Below are 26,470 nucleotides of genomic sequence, written 5' to 3'. Positions count from 1 at the left end.
AATAATATGAATACTCATTAACCATATTTTAATTTCCTAAATTTTTTTCTCAAAGTAGTAAATTTTTATATTGCTAAAAAGAACCCTTAATTCTTTTAATTTCCTCCAAAAGTCCTGATGATCACAAGGCTACCTGCACCACTTATTTTAAGAGAATATATTATTTGAACTTCCTATCAAAATAGGCACATTATTTAATAATGGAAGGGGTATGTTTTTAAATGTAAATAAGGTAAGAGAAGACTTTTTTTCTTTTGGAAGGTCTTGTGGATTCCATATATAATACTCAATTTCCTTTTTTTTGTATTCTGTTTCACAATTATGATTTTGAATGTGAATTGAATAGGCTGTTTTTATTCAGTAAGGTCGCTTGCTGATTTCTTGTCTTTTATTGACCTTGTCACTCTATATAACCATCAAATTCTTGTCTCTCATCAAAACTCCCTCTCCTCCAAAACATTGTTTTCTTCTGCAACATTTCACTTCTCAAAACATATAAAAGTTTAAGATACTTTTAGAGAGAGAGAGAGAGAGAGAGAATGGGAGAGATGGCTTCTCTTTGGTGTTATGCAGAGGTATGGCTACCTATTTCACTTAGTTAATTTCTTCATTTTCTATATCAATATTTTCTTCCAAAAATTGTTGATGATCAAGTACATTGATTCACCTTGCTAAAACTTGAAAAAAAGTAAATGTCTCAAGTTTGAAGAAGTGTTTAATTACTCAATGATTATATAGTTTGAGAAATGGTGCTCTAACGAGTTTTCACCTTTGATCTGAGGTGGTCTGGTACTACTGGTACCAAATTCCTTTTTCTTGAATAAAATTTTAATTGATCAAAAAAAAAAAAGTTTGAGAAATCATCAATTTACAATCATTTTGCATTTTAAATATATGAAGTAAAATCAGTAGTATTTTATTCTGATGCAATGAAATGAATAGGCTTCTTCTCCGACAATCATTTTTTTTTTCTGACGTTTTGAAGAAATTAATGATACAGCATGGTGAAATTGATCAACTGGGGCAGAAGCTTCTGTACACGAGTCTGGAACTGGAGAAGCTGAAATCCGAAGCCATGGAAGAAATGCGGAAGAACAAAGAATACGTGAATCAACTCATCCAGCTCCTCAAATGCGCCATCGAAGAGCGAGACGAAGCAAGGAAGCAGCTCGACAAACTCATCGGCGCCGGCGCCGACATCTTCCCCTATTTCCAAGGCGGCGGCGGAGACAGCTCTCTGCTCAAGCCGGCGAAGGCCAATTCGAGCATAACCGAATCCAACAGCCTCTCCGACACGCACAACTACCACTCCCCCTTCGACGCCGCCGCCGTCTCCTCGCCGCCGATCAGCTTTGTCCAGCAGGACTCCGCCGTCGATCGGGCGTCGTTGGTGGTCGATAACCTCTCCAAGGGGAGGCTTCTGCCTCCCAAGGGGATGCTTCTGCAGGCGGTCCTTCAAGCGGGGCCGCTGCTGCAGACGCTGATGGTGGCGGGCCCGCTGCCGCGGTGGCGGAACCCGCCGCAGATGCACCCGTTTCAGATACCGCCGGTCGGCATCAAAGGCGGCGGGGCGGAGTTCGCTTCCCAGCAGGGTAGTTCGATTTTGTCGGATTTTGGTGATTTGAATTATGGGAATAATAATAATGCTTCTTTGATATCGCCTGCGGCGGTTAGTAGTAATGGCGGCGGCTGCTTCCGGTTGCCCAAACGCCAGAGGTTCTGTTGAAGTTATACTCATTAATTAATTAATTAATTATATATATATAGTTAGACCGAACAATTTTTTGTATAATTAGGAGATGGAGGAGTACTGCTGTAAATGGATTATTACTTTATTTCATTTTATTGCTTTTCTTCAAATATGTGGTATATTTTTGGTGTTTTATTTCACTCGTAATGCAATTAGATATCCGGATTTGAGTATTTTGTAATGAATCTTGATCCCGCTCTGATTTAGTTATTGTGGTCCTCTAATTATATATACAAGGATCAAAACTACCAAGGGATTGGACTTCAAATAAAGTAAGCCAGATCATGGCTATATTTTGGACTTTAAACTATAAAAGTAACTAAAATTAATAATTCTTCTAATTTTCTTTTGACGAGAAATACTTCTCATAATAAATTACATATTCGACACAAAAGATTCCAAATGCTCTAGTGATTTTGTGTTAATCATAGGTAAAGGAATTAACAATCTTTTACGAATCCTCAAAACAAATATGCGTAGCTTGGTCTATAATGAAACCATAGTTCATTACTAATTAAAACAAAGCGGACGAAAGAATCGAGAATCGAGTGGCTAAGAAATTTCTCAGAAGACATCCCTCGTTGGGAAAAACCTATGCTTCATGTTATGATATGTTGTGACACTATATATAGTGCATAAAATAGTATGTGTAATGGTAAGTTTTGACACATTCATTGAACATACAATATCGTTTGATGATTGATCACAGCTAATGTGTAATGATTATGTATAGCTAAAAGATAACATATAAAATCTGTTTACTAAAAGAATTAATCGTGATCAATCATACAATGCAGTTAGGAGAACAAAATTAAAGTTCACAATTAAAGAACATTTTTATAGTGGTAATTCAACTATGAAGATCCCGAAAACTTGATTCAATAAGACAATTAAATTATGAATGTTCAGTTGTGCACTTGAAAGCACAACTTTAAAATTCATTGTCGAACTACCCAAATGGAAAGAGGGCTGTAGTTAATTAATTTCATTTTCACGCAATTTTTCCACACAAATAACATAAACTATAGTTGAACAAGACAAAATAAAATAGAACTTCCATGTTCCATATAGGTTCAATACGACGTGGTTTCATGCTCTATTGTTAATCAAATAATAAGAAATATATAAAAATTAATAACGTCTTTGGATAACTTAAGTGGGAATTAATGAGTGAGGGGAGAGGTCCAATTATATTCGGCCTTTTGGGTCTTTAAATGCTGATGGGCCATTATATAATAGCAAGTTGGGCTGAAAGGTCCAATTATATTCAACTTATATAGAAAATTATGACCCGAGTTGAAAAATTAACATGATTTTTGAAAAATGCAATATGAGACGGACCAAAATGTTCGGCCTAGAATGATGAGTTGGGTTGCTGGAAAATTTGTAGCATTCCAAACTTACAATTTTTTTTACAAAATTGTGATGGCCCGTTTCTGTTGAAATGGTCCATCCCATCTCTTCGAAGCTCAAAATTGTTTTGCGTCACATTTACAATTTTTTAAAAAGGTGATCGCTATTTTTGCATATTTTAAATGTTTAAAATTCGACTCAATCAGTCATAAATGGTAATTAGATCTTATATGAATTAGAAGTAAATGAACATAATTTATTCATATATATATATATATATATATATATATATATATATATATATATAGAGTTTTGATATGCTAGGCGAATAAGGTGAGCGCCTCTCTGAGCGCTAATCCTAATCACCCTTTTTTTATTAATATTTTTTTTATTCTCTTATCTCTCTCTCTCTCTTTCTTTCTCCCTCCTTTCCCTGCAACTTACCCAATTGTCGAGTTCCAGTGGCGGATCCAGGGGGGGCTAGGGGGGGCTTCAGCCCCCTCCCAATTTTTGAGTTTTTTTTTTTTTAATTATAGATATATATATTTATTATTTTGTTTTATATCTATATATATGTGTATATAAATAAAAAAAATACAAGAAAAAATATAGTAATACATTATTTATAGTATCCAACTATCCATATTAATTGCTCAACACATTGAGTTGTTACATTTATATTATTTTTATCATTTTTTCTTTCTTAGTTAATTTTTAATGTTAAATTTGAGTCAATTCTAAAGGTAAAAGTAAAATTACTAATTACTAACAATGAAAATTAGTTTATTTGTTTAGAAGATGAAACAATTTTTTTTTAAGAAAAATGAATAAAAGTACGTCTTTATATGCTTTCAATCTACTTGATGTTGAATTAATTGAATTGCGAACAATTATCTTATTATATTAAGTGATTGTTGAAAAAATGTATGAAAATGAAGTGTACGGAATGCTCAAAAAAATTTGCTTCGGGGGCTCCCGCCCCCGAACCCCCGTGTAAATATTTTCAAGCACCGTAGTCCAATAGATTCAGCCCCCCCTAACATTGAATCCTGGATCCGCCCCTGAGTTCCACCATATCAAAATGGAGATCTCAAAATTCATACTAACTTATAAAATTATTTTTTTTTGTCTTACAGAATATTAACGATTCAAGATTTAAGAACCTGTACTCCTTTGGTTTACAAGCAAAAATTATGGATAAAATGACATTAAAAAATCATCTATTTTTTGGTGTTAGATTGGTGCATACAGAAAACAAAAATGGTTGCTTGATTCTCTTACTTTGCAAATTTGGATAATTTCAACTGCTTCGAAAGTATGAGAGAAAAGAGCACACAAAGAATTCAATCATCTCATTATTAATTTTCGTTGATGTTAATTCATATTTAATTTGACATCCACGTAAAAAATGAAATGATCTGAATTCACGTATAGAGGTCTGATGGAGAGACAATTGGGAGCAAGGAAACAAAAATCAAGAAGAAAAAAAAGAGATTTGCAAAGACATGGAGAAAGAATAATAGACGTGAGAGAGTTGGGAAAAACAATTGGGTAAGTTGCAGAGAAAGGAGAAGGAGAGAGAGAGGAAAAAGATATGAGAATGGAAAAAAATAATAAAAAAAAGAAAGAGAGAGAGAGGAGAAAGATAAGAGAATTGAAAAAAATAATAAAAAAGGTTGATTAAGAAATGGCGCTCACGGAATCGCTCACCTTATTCGCCCAGCATATCAAAACTCTCTATATATATATATATATCTGCAGAAGTTGATGAAGCAATAACGTGATGCAGCTTTCACTTTGAAGCAAAGCAATATTCTAGTACTTCCTCGATTCTAAAAAAAAAAAATTATAAGAAAATAACATGAATTTTAATAAAAAAATTGATAAATTTATAAGTGAAGAAAAGATCTCATCTTAGGGGAAAAAAAAAGATCTCATCTTAGGGATAGTGATTTGGTGAATAAAAATGATAGGTCATATATGATAGATTATGTAAATAAATTAATATATTAAAAATAAAATATTGTAGTGTAGTGTTTATAAATGAGATGGTACTATTTGTCGTGAACATTAAAAAATGACAAACTGAGACGATTTGTTCTGGGATAAAAAGAGTAATAAATTATGTAGTCGAGATATAATAACACGAGCTTTAAAAGCGTCACATGCTAAGCAAATTAAAATCCTCTAATTATTTTAAAGTTTCAATTTATTCTTTTTGGTGAGGTGTGTTAGAAAAGGATGAAGGAATTCAAATTTTGGTGGATTATTATGTGTACATGGACAAATTGTAGGCTAACACGATCAGCCGACCAAATATATACGCAGCTGTTTCATACACGTTTAAAACTTTCTCAAAAGTAGGACGTGGGCGGGACCCACTTGCTGCGCAGGTGCTCATCTAGTTCCCATCTTTAATCAAATGTAAGGAAACAAACAAATTTTGATGGAAACGTGTAGATTTTAAAATTGTATGAATCTATATAGTTTAGATACGAAAATTTATGAAATGAAAATATTTCAGATAACGTAATTTATGGAACAAAAAAAAAAGGTAGAACCTTTTCGGAATTATAAATTTGATATACGTTTTGTATATTTTAAAGATATAACTAATTGCTGATTAAATCTCAGGTTTTCGACTTTTTTTGTAAATAAGTTTTGAAACTTTTCAAATATGTGTAAATAGTTCGATTTTTAGTAAATTAGCGTATCTTAATTTTCTGCATGAGTTTTGAGTGGAGATTTAAATTTTTATTTAACGGTGAAATTTACGATTAACTAGGAGTTTATTAAAATTATTGTTTGAAATGTCTAATTGCTAAATAATTGAGTTGGAGTTAGGTTAGGATCATAGAGTTAGGACTTTCTTTCCCATTATTAGTTCTGAACTAAATATAATAAAATTGACAACACAAGAAAGCTATATGAAAAATGAGATTCAAAAATCTTGAATTAATTTGAAATTTGAACGCCACATGTCTATAGTGTATTATACCAGTATACGAATCTTAATTCCCAAATTCATAATTAAAAGAATTGAATTTACTATGATGAAGAAAAAAAATGATAATTTTATTACATTATTCTAAAAATTGTGACTGATTTGAAATAATATAAAAAATATAGTAATTTTATTAAATTATTCTAAAAGAATTATTCTAAAAATTGTGACTAATTTAAAAAATAATTTGAAGTAAGATTTAACGATAAAGTTTAATAAATGAACGTAGTTGACTTCCTGCTTACAATACGACTCTCGTGTAAGTCATTAATCATTCAAAACTCTGAAAAGACACGCGACATCAAAAACAACTCCTCCATCTGGCCTTCTTTTCTTTTTTTTGAAGAATCTTTTATTCAAACCGTTGAAATCATCACACCTTTAAAACATGTTCCATTTTCACCTCTGATTCCACGATTCTCTTATAGTAAAAGTTATTGTTTGCAAGATTTCTGTAGCTATGACTCAATCTGGGAAGAAGCATCTGCAGGAAAACAGTAAGTTTTTCGGATTTTTCTATTTTTTGGATCATGGTTTTAGACATGATTTATTAGTATTATATTTTTTTTTTCTGAAATGGACTTTTTGTTGTTTTTTGGTTTCTTTCTTTGTAAAATTATTTGAGAAGTGTATCCAAAAGTGAAGGTGAGGGTACAGAGAGAAGATGCTGACCAATATGTTTATGAGAAGAATTCCTTGCAGTCTTTGAAGGCTTTTGAATGGCTATCTCTCAACGATTCCTCTTCTTCAGGTAATTTTTTATTTTATTTTTTAAATCGATTTCGTTTTTGATATCTTGATATTTGATTAACTTTTTGGTTGGAGCAAATATATTTGCTTTTTATGTTACTTTTCTTGAAATTCTGTCCTGTTTTAATAGGTTTTTTTTTGGGGTACTATAATTGGTTGTGTTTAAATTTTCAGATTATTGTAATTAATTTGTCAAGTTGGTCCTTTTTCAAGGTGATGATGTTTTGAATTTGATTAGTTGTTGATGAGCAATCCGTAAAAATGGCTCTAAATTCTGATCATGTTATCTTGATGAGTGACTTAGAGGGTTGTTTGGCTAAGCTTATTTTAGAGAGCTTACAATATGTTTTTCAAGAGCTTATAAGTTGTTAGAGTGTTTGGATGATTGAGCTTATAAGCTAGAGAAAAAGTTATGAGTTAGAAAGAAAATTGGAGTTAAAATTGGAAGGGTATAAGTTGGAAATAACAAATCATAATTGGGTTATTGTTGCTTATAAATTTAAGTCAAAATAAGTTGAGATTGAGGAACTTAGTTTTCAAAAATCTTATAAGTTGTTGGAGCTCATTTCTACAACTTTTAAGCTGTATAGGAGCTTATTTTGCCAAACATTTCTCCAAAACTTATAAGCTCCTAAACAACTTATAAGCTCAGCCAAACACCCCCTTATACGATGTGGAGAATGAGAGCCGATTGACTGTATTGATCTTTCCGAGTGGAACTTGAACTCATGTTTTCTCTAAGATTGCAGAGTTGTTTACTATGTAGAATGTAAGAAAGAGTTGCAGCCTTCATCAATCTCAGAGCTACTGTTTCGTAGCTAGTAAAGATCAATATAATGCAGTAAGATCAAATAATCATTTTCTCGTCTTCACTGCTATGGTTGCTGAGATATGATGCACTTGAATTCTATGAAGTTTGCTTGTTATGTTGTATGTAAAGAGCATATTTTATTTCAAAGGGTAACATTGAGTTCATCATTGTCTATTGAGCATAAATCTTGTTGCTTGCATTATGCTCCTGAATAAAGTTCATTGTGATTATGCTAAGCTGTATAATGCAATGCTCTGCTCAGGCGTTTGCTACATAGAAACATTAAAGATTAGCTTGCAATTCTTCATAGTAAGTGCATTGGCTAATCTTGAATGTTTCTCTTTGGATGTGCAGATGATTCCCCAAGGCCAGTTGTGAGGGTTCCCCACTCTTATGTCCCTCTATCACCTCCTCCGAGCTTCTACAGATCCAAAGGTTTGGCATTTTGCTCGTTGGATTATGACAATATCGGTACTGAGTTTTAAACGAACACAAAATGATAATAATCTCTTGCTCAACAGAGGAAACGAACAAAAAGAATGCAGATGTGAAAGAGAACCAAAAAAGCGTTAGAGCGACTTCAGCCCCACGCCCGCGTGCAGTCTTATCGAGTCCAGGTTAGTTACACAGTTCATCTCTATGTACGCATACAAGATTTTCTACTAGCATGAATTTCTTGCTGTCTGGTTCCCAAAATCGTGATTTTATATTTTTGGATCTAATATGTTTGGTGCATATGATTAAAAGGTTACAAGTAATTTATCTTGTAGGTTGTGACTTGTGAATATCCAAATAAGAATGTTGGTTTTTATTTTAATTTTTATGAAAGAACAAGTAAAATTAAAGATCATGTGACGTTAGATTCAAACATAAGATCTTTGGCTTCAAGCATTAATCATGCTACCATAGGAATGTTGGTTTTAGACACGACTTATAGCTACTGGGGTGAACTAATCATCGCACCTATCCGGTTTTGGTGTAAATCATGAAAATGAGCTGCATTGTCATAAGCAACACAGTCGAGTCTTATGCTTAGCTTAGGGGGTGTTTGGCTGAGTTTATAAGCTCCTTAAAACAGCTTAGCCAAACACCCACCCCCTACACTTCATAAATATCTATGTAACTTCATTTTAGTAAATCTGAGTGTTGAAAAGAAAGAGTTACAATGCATAGTTTCTGTAGTTATAAGGTCCTCTTTCAAAATATGTGATGCATTTACATAAACTATGCTTCACATTGAATTGGATTTTCTACATTTAGTTTAGACAGCACTCTACTAAGAACATCACCACTTGTGTTTATCTCTGTCTTGCTCAGACAACGATGGGATGATCGGACAAAGAACACCAACACGAGCACAAATACAACCTTCTCCCGGCCCTAAAAACCGCGTTGCAAGTCAGAATAGACACACACTATGCAAGATTTTCCCAAAATCCACTACTGCTGAGGGCACACCTAGAAAAACACATGCCAAGGAATCATCTGAGCTGAAAAACGACATTCGAGCAAAAGGGAGAGTCACATCACTGACTGATTCAAGAACAAGAGCAGCAGCTGCACAGAGGAAAAAGACAGCTCCATCATGAGTTCTTATGAACTGATTTGGAGCTTATACTTCTGCTCGAGTAACAGTTTTGAGTTTGGCAGAGAAAGATGGGTCAGATAAGGTAGAATGTTTTTGTCTTTTTGTTTTTTGGGAACAGCAGAAGGCTTTGTTTGTGTACATATGATTTACGAAGTTGCAGTTGGATTCTTCTGTTGCAAAAATCTTATTATGACGTTATGGATACATGCCACGTTTATATTTATGATGTAAAGTGTGCGAGCATGGGCGATGTGCATAGAAAATGTGTCTTTATCAAGCTAAACTGTGCTAATAATAAAAATATTATTGAAATCACTATTCTTATTCCTGCTACTAAAAAAGATGTTCATTTCTTAAAATATCCTATATATGTAGGAGGAACCAAGGGAAGGGTCAGCCCCCACATTCAACCCCCCCCCCCCCCCCCTCCCCCCTTTTTTTTTATCATTAACAATGACTTGTTCGGCTTGTTTAGTATAAGGAATTCGAACAATTGCTTCAAATACAATATCGGGAATCGAGAATCTCGTGTGTACGAGGTCGTGTGAATTGCATTTGAGGGATATAATAAAGAGTTATTTGCATAAAATATATCAAATTTCAGTGAATTATGATTTTTTTTCATGACTTTTTAATTTCATAATAAAATATGCCACTTTCACGATTTGTCTGATTTGTCTCATGAATGTCAAATTCCTCTAAATCAATCCTGATATAGACGCTTGAGATGCAAGAAATTGCCAACGGGCAATTGAACAGAGCAAATTATTCAAATTTAAGAGAGTTTCTGGCACTCATTTCTGACATTTCAAGCGTCTATCTCAGCATTGATTTGGAAGAATTTGATATTAATGGAAAAAAGAATTTGATATTAATGGAAAAAATCAAACAAATCATGAAATAGTGTATTTTATTTTAAAATTGAAAAATTATGGGAGAAATTAGAATTCAGTAAAAGATGGTGTATTTTACGGCAAATAAGCCTATAATAAAATACACAAGTATTTTATTATTAAAATATTAATACAAATTTTGTTATTGGTGTAATTCAAACTTAGGATGTTTTGTATAAAAAGGTTTCTATTGAAATCTCTTGATTTGAGTTTAGTTTTTCTGTTTCTGGGCCAAAAGGCCCAAAACGTCAAATTTGTATATGGCCCAAAAGGCTATTAGTGCGCTACATAGTGATGGGCTGAGTTTGTAGGTAGAGAGCCCATTGGGTCAAAATTGCAGCTACGGAAGGATATTGGAGTACATATCGCTGCGGGGTTTTCTAGATAAAATTTTAATTATATAAATAAAAAAGGTGCTGATATAATGTGAGGTTGGCCCATTTCTCATTCCTTTTTCCTTTCTTTTTCTTTTTGGGTCTGGGCCAACTTCAGGGCCCAGAACCGAGCCCACCCACTTATCCCAGCCCATTTCCAAACCCTAGCCCACTTCCCCTTCGGATATATCCCACCCCCGCTCTTTTTCTCTCTCTCACTTCACTCAGCGCCGCTCCACTAACCCTAATCCTCTCCTCTCTCTCTCAGACTCCTCGTTTCCTCCCCCCTTTCCACCGCCCTTTTGCCTTGGTTTCTCCAGCGCCTTCAATGGTGATTCACCCCACCGTTGCTGCTACTCCCTTTAAATCCCTGATGCTCTCTCATGTTGGGATAACGTATTATTAAGGATAGAAAGACTCTGCTATTCCTTTGTGGTTGATTCCTTGATAATACGGGATTCCCTGCGTGGGTGGTGGTATCATCGGGCTTTCCTGACCATCGGAGCCCTGTTTGGTGGTTACCTGAGTAGATCTGAGCCGCCGGAGTTCTGAACTTGGCTCCTGCTGTTGGCGGTTCTGTTGAGATCTGAGAAGCTGCTCCGTCGTCCATCCCTAGTCTTGATCATTCAGCTGCCGGAAGGATTGCCGAATTTAAGGGGGAAAATCTGAGCCCCTGTGTCCCGAGGACTCCTTTTCCCCATTTTCTCTGACTTTCCTTATTTCTTTCTTCTGACTTTCCCTTGTTTCTCTTTTACTTGCTGCCTGTCTTTGTGTGTTGCAGAGAAGTGAAGAAGAAGCAGATAAGTTGCTCCAGAGCAGAGAAGCCGAGCCTTCCAGCGCAGCGAAGTCGACAAAGGCCAGCGCAGTGAAGTCGAGTCTGCCAGAGCAGCGAAATCGACAAAGGCCAGCGCAGCGAAGTGAGGACCAGAGCAGAGAAGTCGACACTTCAGAGCAGAGGGATCGAAGCTCCAGAGCAGAGAAGCCGAAGCCTTCCAGAGCAGCGAAGCCGAGTCTCTAGAGCAGCGAATTCAAAGGTCTACAGAGGAGAAGAAGAAGACGAATATTTAAGTGCTTGAGCACGAGTGGGGAAGACAGGAGGTTCGGGAAACAAGAGGTGTAACCCTGGCTAGGCGAAGATACCCAACACATAAATTAGCAATGCGAAAAAATTTCTAAATATTTGACTTTTACTAATACAGAGACTCATTACAGAAATGAATATTTTAAAAACAAAATACTACTTATAATAGATTGTTTATCCTCGTATCTTAAGTGACTTGATTTGTAGGTATTATTGTTCGTTTTTGAGCCAAATGCTTATTATGATGTTGTAATTGTAAAAAATTAAAAGACACTACTGTAATTATCACATTTCAATATTTGTATGAAAATTGTATATTCAGAAAAGATGGGTTATTGTGTGATCGCAAGCGCTTGAGCAGACTTATTCAAGGACATTTGCAGCTCAAAATTTGTGTTCACATTTTAGTGCCAAATACAAACAAGGGAAAGTGTAGACTAGTCTACAATGGAGTGCTACAACCAATTTTGGTCTTAATAAAATGCAAGTGTGAATTTTTCTTCTTATTCAGTTTCTATACACAATTGAAATAGCTCTCAATTGACCCTACAAGAATGCTTCAACTTGTGATGTCAAATCAATTATAGGTAGTAAAGACTGTGAAGTAATATCAAAATATGATTAACTTACATCATTCAGGAAATTTTATATGCATTTTCTTGACATGTTTCACATACATGTCATAAGGTGAAGCCAAAAACATATGAGATCGATCATTTTAATTCAATAGTACTTACAAGTTAAAGCAAAAATCAATATATCATGATTTGACATTAACAAACTAATGCAGCACATGAAATATAAAGCATAGTGATTAAAGTGGTAAAAAATAAAGACACCCTTCTTTTGAAACGGCCTAGTGGTAAACGGCCTAGTGGTAAAGTGAGTATAAATGTGATTTAATTCTGTCACATGCACATAGTTTTTCAAATTTGACTTGCAAATTGCTTAGGAACATGTATTTACCAAATATTAAGATTAAGATTTGTATAGAAACATGAATTTACAGTGTGCTCCGAAAGTAGAGACTGAGGATTACATAAATCCAAAAGGAAAAAACAAGAAGAAAAGTCCACAACGAGGTGCTAACTATTTTTGTGAATGATATAATGCCATGTTCTAAGACACCCCCAAAATATCATCAATTATTAAATGAATCCATAAATGCACCATGAATAATTATATGTTGACATTCAACGAAATGGGGCTAGCTAAAGCCCAAAGCCAGAGAAAAATCGAGGCAGAGAACCTTCCATCCCACACTATAAAACAGCACCTTCACTCTCCAATTTTCTCATCACACTTAGCAAACTCATTCATATCAAATCTTCATTTCTCTTCCATTTCTCCAAATTCCAAGAGGTAATCATGGGTGTGATCACTTACGATGTAGAGACCCCTTCCCCCATCCCGGCCGGGAAGCTCTTCAAGGCCCTGGTGATCGACTCCGACACCCTCATCCCCAAGATCTTGCCTCAGGCCATCAAGAACGTCGAGATCTTGGAAGGAGACGGCGGCGCCGGCACCGTCAAGATCATTCATTTTGGCGAAGGGAGTCAGTATAAGAGCGTCAAGCACCGTGTGGAGGCCATCGACAAGGAGAACTTCACCTACACCTACACCATCAATGAAGGTGATGTTCTCGCAGATGTCATTGAATCCATCACTTACCATATCAAGGTCGTCCCAACCGAAGATGGAGGAAGCATCTGCAAGAACAGGAGCATCTACAACACCAAGGGTGATGCTGTGATTGATGAGGAGAAGATCAAGGAGGGGAAAGACAAGGCCCAACATATGTTCAAGGCCATTGAGGCTTACATCACCGCCAACCCCGACTACTGAAAGAGACGAGGCTTCATATATCAATGATGTCATTTTATATATATACGTGGTTTCTGATATGAGATAATTGGTGTGCGAGAGACTATGTATAGGCTTAATTGCCTAGAGTGATATCGATTTACTTTGTGTGATTTTTGAATTTGTGTTGAGTGAATATTATTGTATTGAATTTGTGTTGCACTAAATAAAGAAGCATAGTTTTTTTTTTTTTTTGAATTAAAATAAAGAAGCATAGTTAATTGCAAGTTTGGTGGTCGTGGGATTAATATTTTTTATTTTTCTCTTGTGGTTGTTTTGTTATTTTATTTAGGGGTAACTAATATATCCATATATTTCAGATTAGCATATGAACACAAATTTCACCTCAAAATACAAGAACTTTCATTTTTTATTTTTTATTTTTTTCTTTCTAACTTTGCACCTGATAAATAATTTGACGTTGAAAACTGAGGTAGATGTCGGAATTAATCTATGTATGCATAGAGTTTTGATATATATTTTTAATGAATGAATACTGAGGTAGAAGTCAGAATTATCTTTACATTCAACGAATTTTTTTTATAAACAAGATAGTTAGACTAGTAATGAAATATTGTCGTTTCATCATAAAATAAGTCCTATATTTTTAGATGATCATTTAAAGCATTTTTTTTTTTGCAATTTAAGACTAAGAGGGTTGTGAGTTCACGATCAAGGCCGTACTTCATTATTCGTGATTCGTGATTCATGATTTTGAATTCGTTGTTCGGGTCCAAGATTTAGGTTCACATAATTAGGTCTTCGAGTTGTGTGTTTGTAATTGAATCGTGAACGTTGAAAATATTTTTAATTTGTGTGCAAGATTAGGGGAAAAAAATGAAATTTTATATATTTGGAAATATGATTTATAGCTCATGTGCAAAATAAAAAAATAGTATATAATTTTTTTTAAGATGCTATTACCACTTTTATTTATTTTCGAGTTGAGTTCAAAATCATAATTAAGGAAGACTGATAAAATCTAGAGGTCAATCATTTAGGTTGCTCACTGACAATGAAATGTGCAAAATTAATATAAAAATAGGCCAGTAAACCATGTGGATTGAATCGGAGTCTTTTTTAGGTTCATTTATATAGTTGGACATAAAAGGGGATAGAGGTTTAATTCACTCATTATAAAAGTTGACGGTGAATTTTAGACTAATTAATGAGAAACAATTTTTTTAGAAAAATCAAGAATTTATGAATAACTTTTAATAAAATATCATATATATTTATTTTCTTTATCCAGTACTTGATTTTTATCCTGTGATTATTTATTAGATTGCTTATCCAGTGACTTGATTTTTATTGTATTGGATATTGAATTATATATTCTAGGGTAAATTTAATCTAAAACTATAATAAATTTTTGTAATATTTTATTTTTTTTCCATAATCTTTCATTCTTGTTTCATAATAATCTATTTGAAATCTCATGATTTGAGTTTAGTCTGTATCTCTGGGCCAAAACGTCAAATTTGTATATGGCCCAAAGGCTGTTAGTGGGCTACATAGTCAAATGGGCCGAATTTTTAGGTCGAGAGTCCATTGGGTCAAAATTGCAACTACAGAACGGAATATTCTATTTAAGGAGATTGGAGTACTTGGACGACGCAGGGGTTTTTTAAGACAAAGCTTTAATTATATAAATAAAAAAGCCGCACACAAAAATTATTAATGCGAATTTTTTTCTAAATATTAGACTTTTAATAATACAGATGTGGAGAGTTGGCCCAATGATCTTTATTTTCCCTAGCCCAAATCACTTCCCAGCCCATTTCCAAACCCTAGCCCACTATCCCATCTGCGCCGCTTCAACTGTTTCGCCGCCCATCTCCTCGATTCCCACCTCCGACTTCAATGCTCCTCCCTCATTCCCAATGACCTTTACTCCTTTTTATCCCTGCTGCAAGGCTATCGAAGGGAAGGAAGTTTTCACACCGTCTGAAATAGAAGGCTCTGCTATTCCTTCTTGAAGTGTCGCCGGATTCCTGTTCGTGGTTTCCTGAGTGGTGATTGTGGGTGTGAACTTCGCTTCGATTGAAAGCTTGTATCACCGGATTCCTGTCCATCGGTTTCCTGGTTTGGTGATACGTTGTGAGTGTGCGAGCCATCGGAATCCTGTCCATCGGATTCCTGCTGTCGGTGGCTGTACTTCTGAGATCTGGGTGTTTACTTGTTCTACTTCCACAGTGCCGTGATCATTGAGCTGCCGGAAGGGCCGTTGCCTACTGTGGGAAAATCTGAGCCAAAGTGTCCCGAGGACACATTTTCCCACCCTTGAGTTCCCTCTGAATTTTTCTTGTTTTTCTTTCCTCTGACTTTCCCTTGTTTCTCTTTTACTTGCTGCCTTTCTTGGTGTGTTGCAGAGAAGTAAAGAGGAGCAGAGGAACTGAAGCTCCAGGAGTCGAGGCTGCCAGCACCAGCGGACTCGAGGCCAGCGGACTCGAGGCCAGAGGAGTCGTGTACCAGAGGACTCCCCGCTGCCAGAGTAGTCCAACTGCCAGAGAAGTCGCGCTGCCAGAGAAGTCGCGCACCAGAGTAGTTCCCGCTGACAGAGGAGTCGAGCTCCCCGCTGCCAGAGGAGTCGGAGCTCCCGAGCAGAGAAGTCGTCTCGAGTCTGGAGAGCAAACCAGAGAAGTCACTTCGCCCGAGCAGAGAGATCGAGCAGTTCAGTCCAGAGGAATTGAGTCTCCAGTGCAGCGCATTCTACGGTCTTCAGAGAATAAGAAGACGAAGATTAAAGTGCTTGAGCACGAGTGGGGAAGACAGGAGGTTCGGCAACCAAGTGGTGTAACCCTGGCTAGGCGAAGATACCCTACAGTGGTATCAGAGCCACGGTGACCTAGCCAGGGCACCCTCCGAACACATCTTTCCCACCCCGTCGCCCTTTGGCTGCGCCGATTCGCTCCCGACGAGCAAGGATTGTGGTAGGTCCGGCTCTTCCTCCTGAAGAGTCCGGCTCTGGTAAAGCAGCTGTAACCTTAGCTCCTAGATTTAGGTTTGGTCAAGGTGCTGCTTTTGTTTTCTCTTTTTGGTATCTAGCGTTCCTGAGTTTTTTGTTTGCTTCCGCTTGTTGGCATCTTAACTCGATAATCCCTTGGCATTTCAAGCCAAGTCAGATCTCCCTTGTAGTTGGTCCAGTTCGTCTGGATTCCCCTTTAAAGGAGTCTCCTCGTGCGAGTAACCTGGAAAGCAAGGAAGAAAGGGATCTATCCAGTTTGGTTGTCTGTGTTTTTTGCTTCCGTGTTACTTTTACTCTGTGTTTAAGTTCTCTGAAAAGGTCTGTGTGCCTTGAAAACTCTTTTGGATTGAGAGTTTGTGGACTGTATTAGTCCCCTTGGAACCTCTAGGGTGACCAGTGCGAACCTTGCTCCGCAGATCAATCTGTGCTGAGATCTGGGCTCTCCACTGCTCTTTAACTCTAGGTGGATCCTCTCAGGTCAGTTCTGACCTATCTCTGCTGTGATCTTCCCTTGTGTTTTTTGCCTGTTGCTTCTGCATAACCATGAACAACATGCATGTGGTGCCATTCAATGGCAGAGATGATTTTCATGACTGGAAAATCAAGATAGAATGCATTTTGGTTAAAGAAAAGGTAAAAAGGGCTATAACCACTAAGATAGATGAGACTGTCACTGATGCTAGGCAGCATGAAATGAATGATAGTGCTAGGGCCACTATTTTGTTAAACTTGTGTAGTCCTGTGGTTAGAAAGGTGTCTCATCATGAATGTGCTAAAGACCTGTGGGATGACTTGAACGCTATATATGCTGCACCTACTGAAGTATCAACTTGGTCTTTGCAAAATCAATTTATGTCTTTTCAAATGGATCCATCTAAGGATGTAGACACTAACATGGAAAATTTCAATAAACTCCTGCATGATTTAAAGCTTGCTGGAGATGATTCTATTGAGAAGTATGCCCCCCAAATTCTTTTAAACTCTATACCTGAGCCTTTTGCTGAGGTAAAATCTGCTTTGAAGTATGGTGGGTCAAAAGTTACTTGTGATATGATTGTGAATGGTCTTAAGTCTAAAGAAAGTGAACTCAAATTGGCTAAGTCAAAGCCACTGCATGGTGAGGTCATGTTTGTTAATAAAGAAAAAAGGGGGTTTGATCAAAAGCCCAAAAAGCTTTGTTGGAATTGTGGAAAACCTGGTCATTTTTCAAATAGGTGTAGACTGCCTAAGAAAAACAAGAACTTTGTTCTTAATGAACCTGAACAGCATGCTAACAATGTGTTTGAAGATGATGGTGTCTACATGGTGCATGAACCTGATTTTCAGTACATCAACCATTCTAATGTTGTGTCTAAATCTGTGAATTCCAATGAGTGGCTGATTGACTCTGGTTGTACCTTTCATGTGACCCCTTTTGAGCATATGTTTCAAAACCTTCAGTTGGTCAAGTCTGGGCATGTTTCTTTGGCTGATGGTCAAAGTTGTGATATCTTGGGTAAGGGTGATGTCTGCTTGAAATTTGAAAATGGCAGTTTGCTTACCTTGAATGATGTTAGATACGTGCCAGAGTTGGAGTTTAGCTTGCTATCTGTGTCTAAACTTGCTGACCAGATGTTAAATGGCTCTGTGAATCACTTGAGATTTCAATTTGAAAAGGATTCTGTGGTGTACTTCTCTGCACCAAGAAAAGGTGGTTTATATGCTGTTTGTGCTGAGTCAGTTCCTTGCCTGCTTGAATCCTCACAATCTGCTGCTCCAAGTGAGGTGGAGAATGTGAATGTTGTTGATCAAAGCATGTATGAGCTTGTGTTTACCCCTACTGTTCCTTTTGAGGTGGATCCTCAACCCAACTTGCATGCTGAACCAGAAAACTTGCTTGAGCCTGTTATGAATGAACCTAATGAAACTTGGGCTCTAGTGATAAAGCCCATTGAATGTTCTGTTGTTAAGTCCAAATTGTGGTTTAAAGTCAAGCATGGAACTGATAACTTGAGAATCCAAACTAGGCTTGTTGTTAAGGGATTTACTAAGAAAGAAGGCCTTGATTGCAATGTGGTTTCTGCTTCTGTTGTGAAGTTTGATTATGGTTAAAGTTTTGACTCTATGTTTATGTGTGTGGCAAGTTCAGCCTCTGTGGCTGCTTGTCCCTTTCTTGCTTTCCTTTTTTCTGCATGATGAGTTTGTGTGTGGTGTCTTGCTCTGGTTGTTGTGTCTGCTCTGTTCTTGTTTGTCTGTTGTCTGGTCCTGCATGTGTTCCTTCTTGTTTCCCTTTCGCATGTTGTTCTGTTGTTACTCTCTTCTCTTGAGTGTCTTGTGTTGAGTTTTGTGTGTGTTTGCCTTGTTTTCTTTTCTGCATGTCGAGTTTTGAGCTCTGCTCTGCTCTGGTCTTTCTGTCTACTCTGCTCTGTATGTCTTGCCTCTGCATGTGTGTGTCCTGTGTGTTTGTGTTTGTTGAGTCTGTTGTGTCTTCAATGATAACCCTTTGGGTTTGAGAAATGGTGATTTCCCATTGGGTTGGTCTCTGGTGTTGAGACTGAGATTAATATGCATAATATTTTTCTCACCCTCTATTGTCTTGTCTTTGTGATAGGATGATAGTAAAAATGGCTGTGATGATAAAGCTCGATTCAAAGGCAGGCTCTTTCTTGGTGACATAATGATCATTGTGCCAAAGGTGGAATGTGGAGAGTTGGCCCAATGATCTTTATTTTCCCTAGCCCAAATCACTTCCCAGCCCATTTCCAAACCCTAGCCCACTATCCCATCTGCGCCGCTTCAACTGTTTCGCCGCCCATCTCCTCGATTCCCACCTCCGACTTCAATGCTCCTTCCTCATTCCCAATGACCTTTACTCCTTTTTATCCCTGATGCAAGGCTATCGAAGGGAAGGAAGTTTTCACACCGTCTGAAATAGAAGGCTCTGCTATTCCTTCTTGAAGTGTCGCCGGATTCCTGTTCGTGGTTTCCTGAGTGGTGACTGTGGGTGTGAACTTCGCTTCGATTGAAAGCTTGTATCACCGGATTCCTGTCCATCGGTTTCCTGGTTTGGTGATACGTTGTGAGTGTGCGAGCCATCGAAATCCTGTCCATCGGATTCCTGCTGTCGGTGGTTGTACTTCTGAGATCTGGGTGTTTACTTGTTCTACTTCCACAGTGCCGTGATCATTGAGCTGCCGGAAGGGCCGTTGCCTACTGTGGGAAAATCTGAGCCAAAGTGTCCCGAGGACACATTTTCCCACCCTTGAGTTCCCTCTGAATTTTTCTTGTTTTTCTTTCCTCTGACTTTCCCTTGTTTCTCTTTTACTTGCTGCCTTTCTTGGTGTGTTGCAGAGAAGTAAAGAGGAGCAGAGGAACTGAAGCTCCAGGAGTCGAGGCTGCCAGCACCAGCGGACTCGAGGCCAGCGGACTCGAGGCCAGAGGAGTCGTGTACCAGAGGACTCCCCACTGCCAGAGTAGTCCAACTGCCAGAGAAGTCGCGCTGCCAGAGAAGTCGCGCACCAGAGTAGTTCCCGCTGACAGATGAGTCGAGCTCCCCGCTGCCAGAGGAGTCGGAGCTCCCGAGCAGAGAAGTCGTCTCGAGTCTGGAGAGCAAACCAGAGAAGTCACTTCGCCCGAGCAGAGAGATCGAGCAGTTCAGTCCAGAGGAATTGAGTCTCCAGTGCAGCGCATTCTACGGTCTTCAGAGAATAAGAAGACGAAGATTAAAGTGCTTGAGCACGAGTGGGGAAGACATGAAGTTCGACAACCAAGTGGTGTAACCCTGGCTAGGCGAAGATACCCTACAACAGAGACGACTCTTTACAGAAATGAATATTTTTTAAACAAAATACTACTTATAATATATTGTTTATCCTCGTATCTTAAGTGACTTTATTTGTAGGTATTATTGTTCGTTTTTTAGTTAAATGCTTATTATGATGTTTGTAATTGCAAAAAGGGTAAATATCATGAAAACTCCTGAAGTATACATGTTTTATCAAAAATACCCTGAAACTTTCAAAATGTTTTCTAAACCCTCAAACTATCAGGTTTTTATCAAATATATCATGTATCTATTTTTCAGTCACCAAAAACGTGATGTGGCTCGCCGGATACCCCAATGTAATTGATATTCTATTTTTTTTAAAATGCAATGACAAAAACGACGTCGTTTCGAACCATATCATTTGAAAAAAAATCACAAAATTCACTCCTTTCGTGTTTGAAATTCACGCTAATAACCTAGAATTAGGGATAAACACGATAGAATATGGTACGAAACGAAGTCGTTTTTTCCATGTTATGTAAAAAAAATAGAATATAAATTACATTGTGGCATCCGGCGAACCACATCACGTTTCTGGTAACCGAAAAATAGATGTAGGATATATTTGATAAAAACCTGACAGTTTGATGGTTTAGAGAACATTTTGAAAGTTTTAGGGTATTTTTGATAAAATGAGTATAATTCAGGAGTTTTCACGATATTTACCCTTGCAAAAAATTAAAAGGCATTCGTATGAAAATTGTATATTCAGAAAATATGGGTTATTATTGTGTGATCACAATTCACAAGCTTGAGCAGACTTATTCAAGGAGATTTGCTGCTCAAATTTGTGTTCACATTTATTGCCAAATACAATCAAGAGAAAGTGTAGACTAGTCAACCATGGAGTGCTACGTACAACCAATTTTGGTCTTAAAATAAATGCAAGTGTGAATTTTTCTTCTTATTCAGTTTCTATATATATTATATTGAAATAGCTTTCAATTGACCCTACAAGAATGCATCAACTTGTGATGTCAAATCAATTATAGGTAGTAAAGACTGTGAAGTAATATCAAAATATGATTAACTTACATCATTCCGGAAATTTTCTATGCATTTTCTTGACATGTTTCACATGCATGCCACAAGGTGAAGCCAAAAACATATGACTTCTTATTCATTTTAATTTAATACTAAGTTAAAGTTAAATTAAATATCAATATCATGACTTGACATTAACGAACTCATGCAGCTTATAAAATATCAAGCATAATGATTAGATAAAATCGTCATACTCGAGTGGTATAAAAGAAAGACACAAATCCTTTTGGGACGACCTAATGGTAAAGTGAATATAAATGTGGTTTAAGCACCTATTTTTTTTAAATGAGATTTGCAGATTTCACAGGAACATAGATTTTGTCAAATAATACGACTTGTCAAACATAGTTTTTCAAGTATGATTTGTAAGTATGGAATCTTAATATCATAATGAATAGTTTATTTTTATTTTTCACATTTTTTCACAATTTTCAATACTAACTAATTACAATACATTTTCATTACTTTCAATACTAATTATAATATTTTTCACCATTTTCAATACACTCAATAATTTTGTATTAAAATCCGTACCCCTTAAGAAGTTATTTGGGGGTCGGTGGAGGATAATGCCATGTTCTATGACACCCCAAAATATCATCTATTATTAAATCAATCCATAAATGCACCATGAATAATTATGTCTACATTCAACGAGATGGGGCTAGCTAGCTAGCTAAAGCCCAAAGCCAGAGAAAAATCGAGGCAGAGAACCTTCCACCCCACACTATAAAACAGCACCTTCACACTCTCCAATTTTCTCATCACACTTAGCAAACTCATTCATATCAAATCTTCATTTCTCTTCCATTTCTCCAAATTCCAAAAAAAAGAGGTAATCATGGGTGTGATCACTTACGATGTAGAGACCCCTTCCTCCATCCCGGCCGGGAAGCTCTTCAAGGCCCTGGTGATCGACTCCGACACCCTCCTCCCCAAGATCCTGCCTCAGGCCATCAAGAACGTCGAGATCTTGGAAGGAGACGGCGGCGCCGGCACCGTCAAGATCATTCATTTTGGCGAAGGGAGTCAGTATAAGAGCGTCAAGCACCGTGTGGAGGCCATCGACAAGGAGAACTTCACCTACACCTACACCATCAATGAAGGTGATGTTCTCTCAGATGCCATTGAATCCATCACTTACCATATCAAGGTCGTCCCAACCGAAGATGGAGGAAGCATCTGCAAGAACAGGAGCATTTACAACACCAAGGGTGATGCTGTGATTGATGAGGAGAAGATCAAGGAGGGGAAAGACAAGGCCCAACATATGTTCAAGGCCATTGAAGCTTACATCACCGCCAACCCCGACTACTGAACGAGACGAGGCTTCGTATATCAATGATGTCATTCTATATACGTGGTATCTCTGATGCGAGAGGATCGGTGTGCGAGAGACTATCTATAGGCTTAATTGCCTAGAGTGATATTGATTTACTTTGTGTGGTTTTTGTATTTGTGTTGAGTGAATATTACTGTATTGAATTTGTGTTGCACTAAATAAAGAAGCATAATTAATGTTGCAAGTTTGGTGGTAGTGGGAACATTTTTATTTTTCTCGTGGTTGTCTTGTTATTTTATTTAAGTGTAATTAATAACCGTATATTTCGGATTACGCATATGAGTATAAATTAAATTTCGCCTCAAAATACAAGAACTTTTTTTTTTTCTCTAGCTTTGCACTTGATCATAAATATTTTTGACGAATAAATATTGATATAGAAGCCAAAGTTATCTTTATGTGCAACGAAAATCTTCATAAGCAATATAATTTGATTAGTAATAAAATGTTGTCGTTTCATCATAAAATAAGTCTTATATTTTTAGATGATCATTTAAGGCATTATTTTTCACAATTTAAAAGGGCTGCGAGTTCACGATTGATTCATGATTTTGGTTCATATATTTAGGGCTTCGAGTCGTGGATTCGTGATTGAGTTGTGAATGTTTGAAAATATCTTTAATATGCTTTGGAAAAAAAATTATATATTTGGAGACATGACTTATGGCTCATGTGCGAAATAGATAAATGTTATAAAATTTTGTATTTTAGATACTATAACCACTTTTATTTATTTTCGAGTTTGAGTTCAAAATACTAATAATTAAGGAAGACTAATGAATCTAGAGGTCAATATATCGTTTAGGTTGCTCACTGACAATGAAATGAGTAAAATTAATACTCCCTCCGTCCACGAAAAACATGCCACTTTGCTTCCGGCACGGGTTTTAAGAAAATGTGAGTAAAGTTGGTAGTGGAGTAAGGGTCCCACTTTAAATGTGAGTGGAGTTGTGTGGACCCTACTACTAAAAATGGAAGTGGCATATTTTTTGTGGACGGACGAAAAAGGAAATTGTGGCATATTTTTGGTGGACGGAGGGAGTATAAAAATAGGCACCATGTGGATTAAATCGGAGTCTTTTTCAGGTTTATTTATTTTTTAGGTTATTTAGTTTAGTTGGACATAAAAGGGGTTGGGAGGTTTAATTCACTCATTATAAAAATTGACGGTGAATTTTGGACCAATTAAAGAGAAACAATCTTTAGTTATATCAACTCTTATTATATTTACGGAGACTATTTATAGAAAATTCAAGAATTTATGAATAACTTTTAATAAATTAAATATCCTTTATACATTTATTTTCTTTATCCAGTGACTATTTATTAGATTGCTTATCCAGTGACTTGATTTTTATTGTATTGGATATTGAATTATTATAGGGTAATTTTGACATCTCGCCGGGGATTTTTTAGACAAAACTTTAAAATAAAAAAGTCCAAATAAAAGTTACTAATGCGAAAAATATTCTAAATATTAGACTTTTAATAATACAGAGACTCTTTAACTCTTTACAGAAATTAATATTTTTTAAACAAAAGATACTAATAATAGATTGTTTATCCCCGTATCTTATAAAGTTACTAGATTTGTACGTAGGTATTATTGTTCGTTTTTGAGTCAAATGCTTATTATGCTGGTTTTAAAAGGCAGTACTGTAATTACCATGCATATTTTAATATTCGTAAGAAAATTGTTAAGAAAGATGGGTTATTGTGTGATCACAAGCTTGAGCAGACTTATTCAAGGAGATTTGCTGCTCAAAATTTGTGTTCACATTTTATTGCCAAATACATACAAGAGAAAGTGTAGACTAGTCTACCATGAAGTGCTACAACCAATTTTAATTGGTCTCAAAATAAATGCAAGTGTGATTTTTTCTTCTTATTCAGTTTCTATGATTGAAATACCTCTCAATTGACCCTACAAGAATGCTTCAACTTGTGATGTCAAATCAATTATAGGTAATAAAGACCGTGAAGTAATATCAATATATGATTAACTTACATAGTTACATAAATCTAACAGGAAAAAACAAGAAGAAAAGTCCACAACGAGGCACTAACTAATTTTGTAAATGATACTCATTCGTCCTCTAAATAACTTCATATTTGTTCTCAAGGGAACACCAAGCGGTGCGACCTCTTGTCTGTGAACAGTGAGGTCTCGGGTTCAAACCTCACTGCTCCCCCTCCCCAATTCCCCCAAGTCAAAAAAAAAAACATCATATCTTTTCTTTTTAGGTTGTCTCCCAAATAATTTACTAGTATTTATTTTAGGACACTATCCCACCTTTTATAATACTTCATTTATTCTTTTTTTTCCACCACTCTCAATACTAATTACAACATCTTTTCATCATTTATATTAATTTTTTTATTATTATTATTTTCAATGCACTCAAAAATTTTATCTTAAAATCAATGGCCCCTCTCAAAAGATTATTTGGAGGATGGAGGGAGCATAATGCCATGTTATATGACACCACAAATATCATCAATTATTAAATTCAAACCATAAATGCATCACGAATAATTGAGTTGCCATTCAACGAAATGGGGCTAAAGCCCAAAGCCAAAGAAAAGTCGAGGTAGAGAACCTTCCATCCCACACTATAAAATAGCACCTTCACACTCTCCTATTTTCCCATCACACTTAGCTAATCTCATTCATATATATCAATCACTAATCAATCTTCACTTCTCCTCCATTACTCCAATTTTTTAAAAAAGAGAATCATGGGTGCGATCACTTATGATGTAGAGACCCCTTCCTCCATCCCGGCCGGGAAGCTCTTCAAGGCCATCGTGCTCGACGCCGACACCCTCATCCCCAAGATCTTGCCTCAGGCCATCAAGAACGTCGAGATCTTGGAAGGAGACGGCGGCGCCGGCACCGTCAAGATCGTTCATTTTGGCGAAGGGAGTCAGTATAAGAGCGTCAAGCACCGTGTCGAGGCCATCGACAAGGACAACTTGACATACACGTACACCATCATTGAAGGTGATGCTCTCTCAGATATTATTGAATCCGTCACTTATCATATCAAGATCGTCCCAACCGAAGATGGAGGAAGCATCTGCAAGAACAGGAGCATCTACAACACCAAGGGTGATGCTGTGATTGATGAGGAGAAGATCAAGGAGGGGAAAGACAAAGCCCAACATATGTTCAAGGCTATCGAGGCTTACCTCATCGCCAACCCCGACTGCTGAAAGAGACGAGGCTTCATATATCGATGATGTCATTTTATAAACGTGGTATATATATCTGTGACGCGAGAGAATTGGTGTGCGAGATATTATAAATAGGCTGAATTGCCTAGCTAGAGCGATATATTGATTTACTTTGTGTGGTTTTTGAATTTGTGTTGAGTGAATATTATTGTATTGTATTTGTGTTGCACTAAATAAAGAAGCATAATTAATATTGCATGTTTGGTGGGATCGTGGGAATATTTTTAATTTTTTTTTCCCGGTTGTTTTGGTATTTTATTTACTTGTAATACCTATACATGTCTGATATTATTATGATTTTAGATTAAATTTACTATCGTTAAATATATCACATCATCCAAGTTCAACGCCAAGTCATTTAATAATTCACCAGAAAGTAACGCTTTGAGAAATTCCTAAAAAGAAAGAAGAGAAATGCGATTTACTATATATTATGAAACAAGAATAAAATATTGTGGAAAACTCAAAATGTGAGAATTGATTATGGTTTTAGATCAAATTTATCCATTATTATAATAGCACATCGTAAATTTCATTTATTGGATGATAATAAAATATAAAAAAGGAAGTTACATTTCATAATCACGTGATCTTTACATACATTTGT

At 36.4% G+C, this 26,470-nt stretch overlaps 5 protein-coding genes across 7 annotated transcripts; all 5 read left to right on the top strand.

The window, feature by feature from the left end:
* The first annotated feature begins 230 nt into the window (after positions 1-230).
* LOC130991887 (uncharacterized) lies at positions 231-1,923 on the top strand. 2 transcript variants are annotated; one of them, XM_057916335.1, is made up of 2 exons: positions 231-575; positions 1,001-1,923. In XM_057916335.1, the coding sequence occupies exons 1-2, from the start codon at positions 540-542 to the stop codon at positions 1,724-1,726; spliced, it is 762 nt and encodes a 253-aa protein (XP_057772318.1). In that variant the 5' UTR covers positions 231-539; the 3' UTR covers positions 1,727-1,923. The 2 variants fall into 2 exon arrangements, with proteins under 2 accessions (XP_057772318.1, XP_057772317.1); XM_057916334.1 differs by having other exon boundaries at positions 327-575; positions 986-1,923.
* A 4,426-nt stretch (positions 1,924-6,349) lies between these two features.
* LOC130991897 (uncharacterized) lies at positions 6,350-9,479 on the top strand. 2 transcript variants are annotated; one of them, XM_057916350.1, is made up of 5 exons: positions 6,350-6,604; positions 6,736-6,858; positions 8,023-8,103; positions 8,190-8,285; positions 8,986-9,479. In XM_057916350.1, exons 1-5 carry the CDS (start codon positions 6,568-6,570, stop codon positions 9,255-9,257), a joined length of 609 nt encoding a protein of 202 aa, XP_057772333.1. In that variant the 5' UTR covers positions 6,350-6,567; the 3' UTR covers positions 9,258-9,479. The 2 variants fall into 2 exon arrangements, with proteins under 2 accessions (XP_057772333.1, XP_057772332.1); XM_057916349.1 differs by having other exon boundaries at positions 6,381-6,604; positions 6,733-6,858.
* A 3,091-nt stretch (positions 9,480-12,570) lies between these two features.
* Positions 12,571-13,694, top strand: LOC130991906 (major allergen Pru ar 1-like). Its single transcript, XM_057916358.1, has one exon. It carries the CDS (start codon positions 12,973-12,975, stop codon positions 13,447-13,449), a length of 477 nt encoding a protein of 158 aa, XP_057772341.1. The 5' UTR covers positions 12,571-12,972; the 3' UTR covers positions 13,450-13,694.
* Positions 13,695-21,839: 8,145 nt separating this feature from the next.
* On the top strand, positions 21,840-22,810 carry LOC130991908 (major allergen Pru ar 1-like). The gene has a single exon (XM_057916361.1). The coding sequence runs from the start codon at positions 22,126-22,128 to the stop codon at positions 22,600-22,602; it is 477 nt and encodes a 158-aa protein (XP_057772344.1). The 5' UTR covers positions 21,840-22,125; the 3' UTR covers positions 22,603-22,810.
* Positions 22,811-25,137: 2,327 nt separating this feature from the next.
* On the top strand, positions 25,138-26,061 carry LOC130991907 (major allergen Pru ar 1-like). Its single transcript, XM_057916359.1, has one exon. It carries the CDS (start codon positions 25,366-25,368, stop codon positions 25,840-25,842), a length of 477 nt encoding a protein of 158 aa, XP_057772342.1. The 5' UTR covers positions 25,138-25,365; the 3' UTR covers positions 25,843-26,061.
* The last annotated feature ends 409 nt before the right edge of the window (positions 26,062-26,470 follow it).

Source organism: Salvia miltiorrhiza, chromosome 7, assembly GCF_028751815.1.
Source record: "Salvia miltiorrhiza cultivar Shanhuang (shh) chromosome 7, IMPLAD_Smil_shh, whole genome shotgun sequence".
Lineage (NCBI taxonomy): Eukaryota > Viridiplantae > Streptophyta > Magnoliopsida > Lamiales > Lamiaceae > Salvia > Salvia miltiorrhiza.
This window is presented reverse-complemented; position numbering and strand designations above follow the sequence as displayed.

Excerpts from the sequence above, each read along its gene's own strand:
- LOC130991887 (XM_057916334.1), top strand. The coding sequence starts at position 540 with ATGGGAGAGATGGCTTCTCTTTGGTGTTATGCAGAG. Across the intron at positions 576-985 it reads CTCTTTGGTGTTATGCAGAG|AAATTAATGATACAGCATGG; the intron begins GTATGGCTACCT and ends GACGTTTTGAAG.
- LOC130991897 (XM_057916349.1), top strand. The coding sequence starts at position 6,568 with ATGACTCAATCTGGGAAGAAGCATCTGCAGGAAAACA. Across the intron at positions 6,859-8,022 it reads CAACGATTCCTCTTCTTCAG|ATGATTCCCCAAGGCCAGTT; the intron begins GTAATTTTTTAT and ends TTGGATGTGCAG. Across the intron at positions 8,286-8,985 it reads TGCAGTCTTATCGAGTCCAG|ACAACGATGGGATGATCGGA; the intron begins GTTAGTTACACA and ends TGTCTTGCTCAG.
- LOC130991906 (XM_057916358.1), top strand. The coding sequence starts at position 12,973 with ATGGGTGTGATCACTTACGATGTAGAGACCCCTTCCCCCATCCCGGCC.
- LOC130991908 (XM_057916361.1), top strand. The coding sequence starts at position 22,126 with ATGGGTGTGATCACTTACGATGTAGAGACCCCTTCCTCCATCCCGGCC.
- LOC130991907 (XM_057916359.1), top strand. The coding sequence starts at position 25,366 with ATGGGTGCGATCACTTATGATGTAGAGACCCCTTCCTCCATCCCGGCC.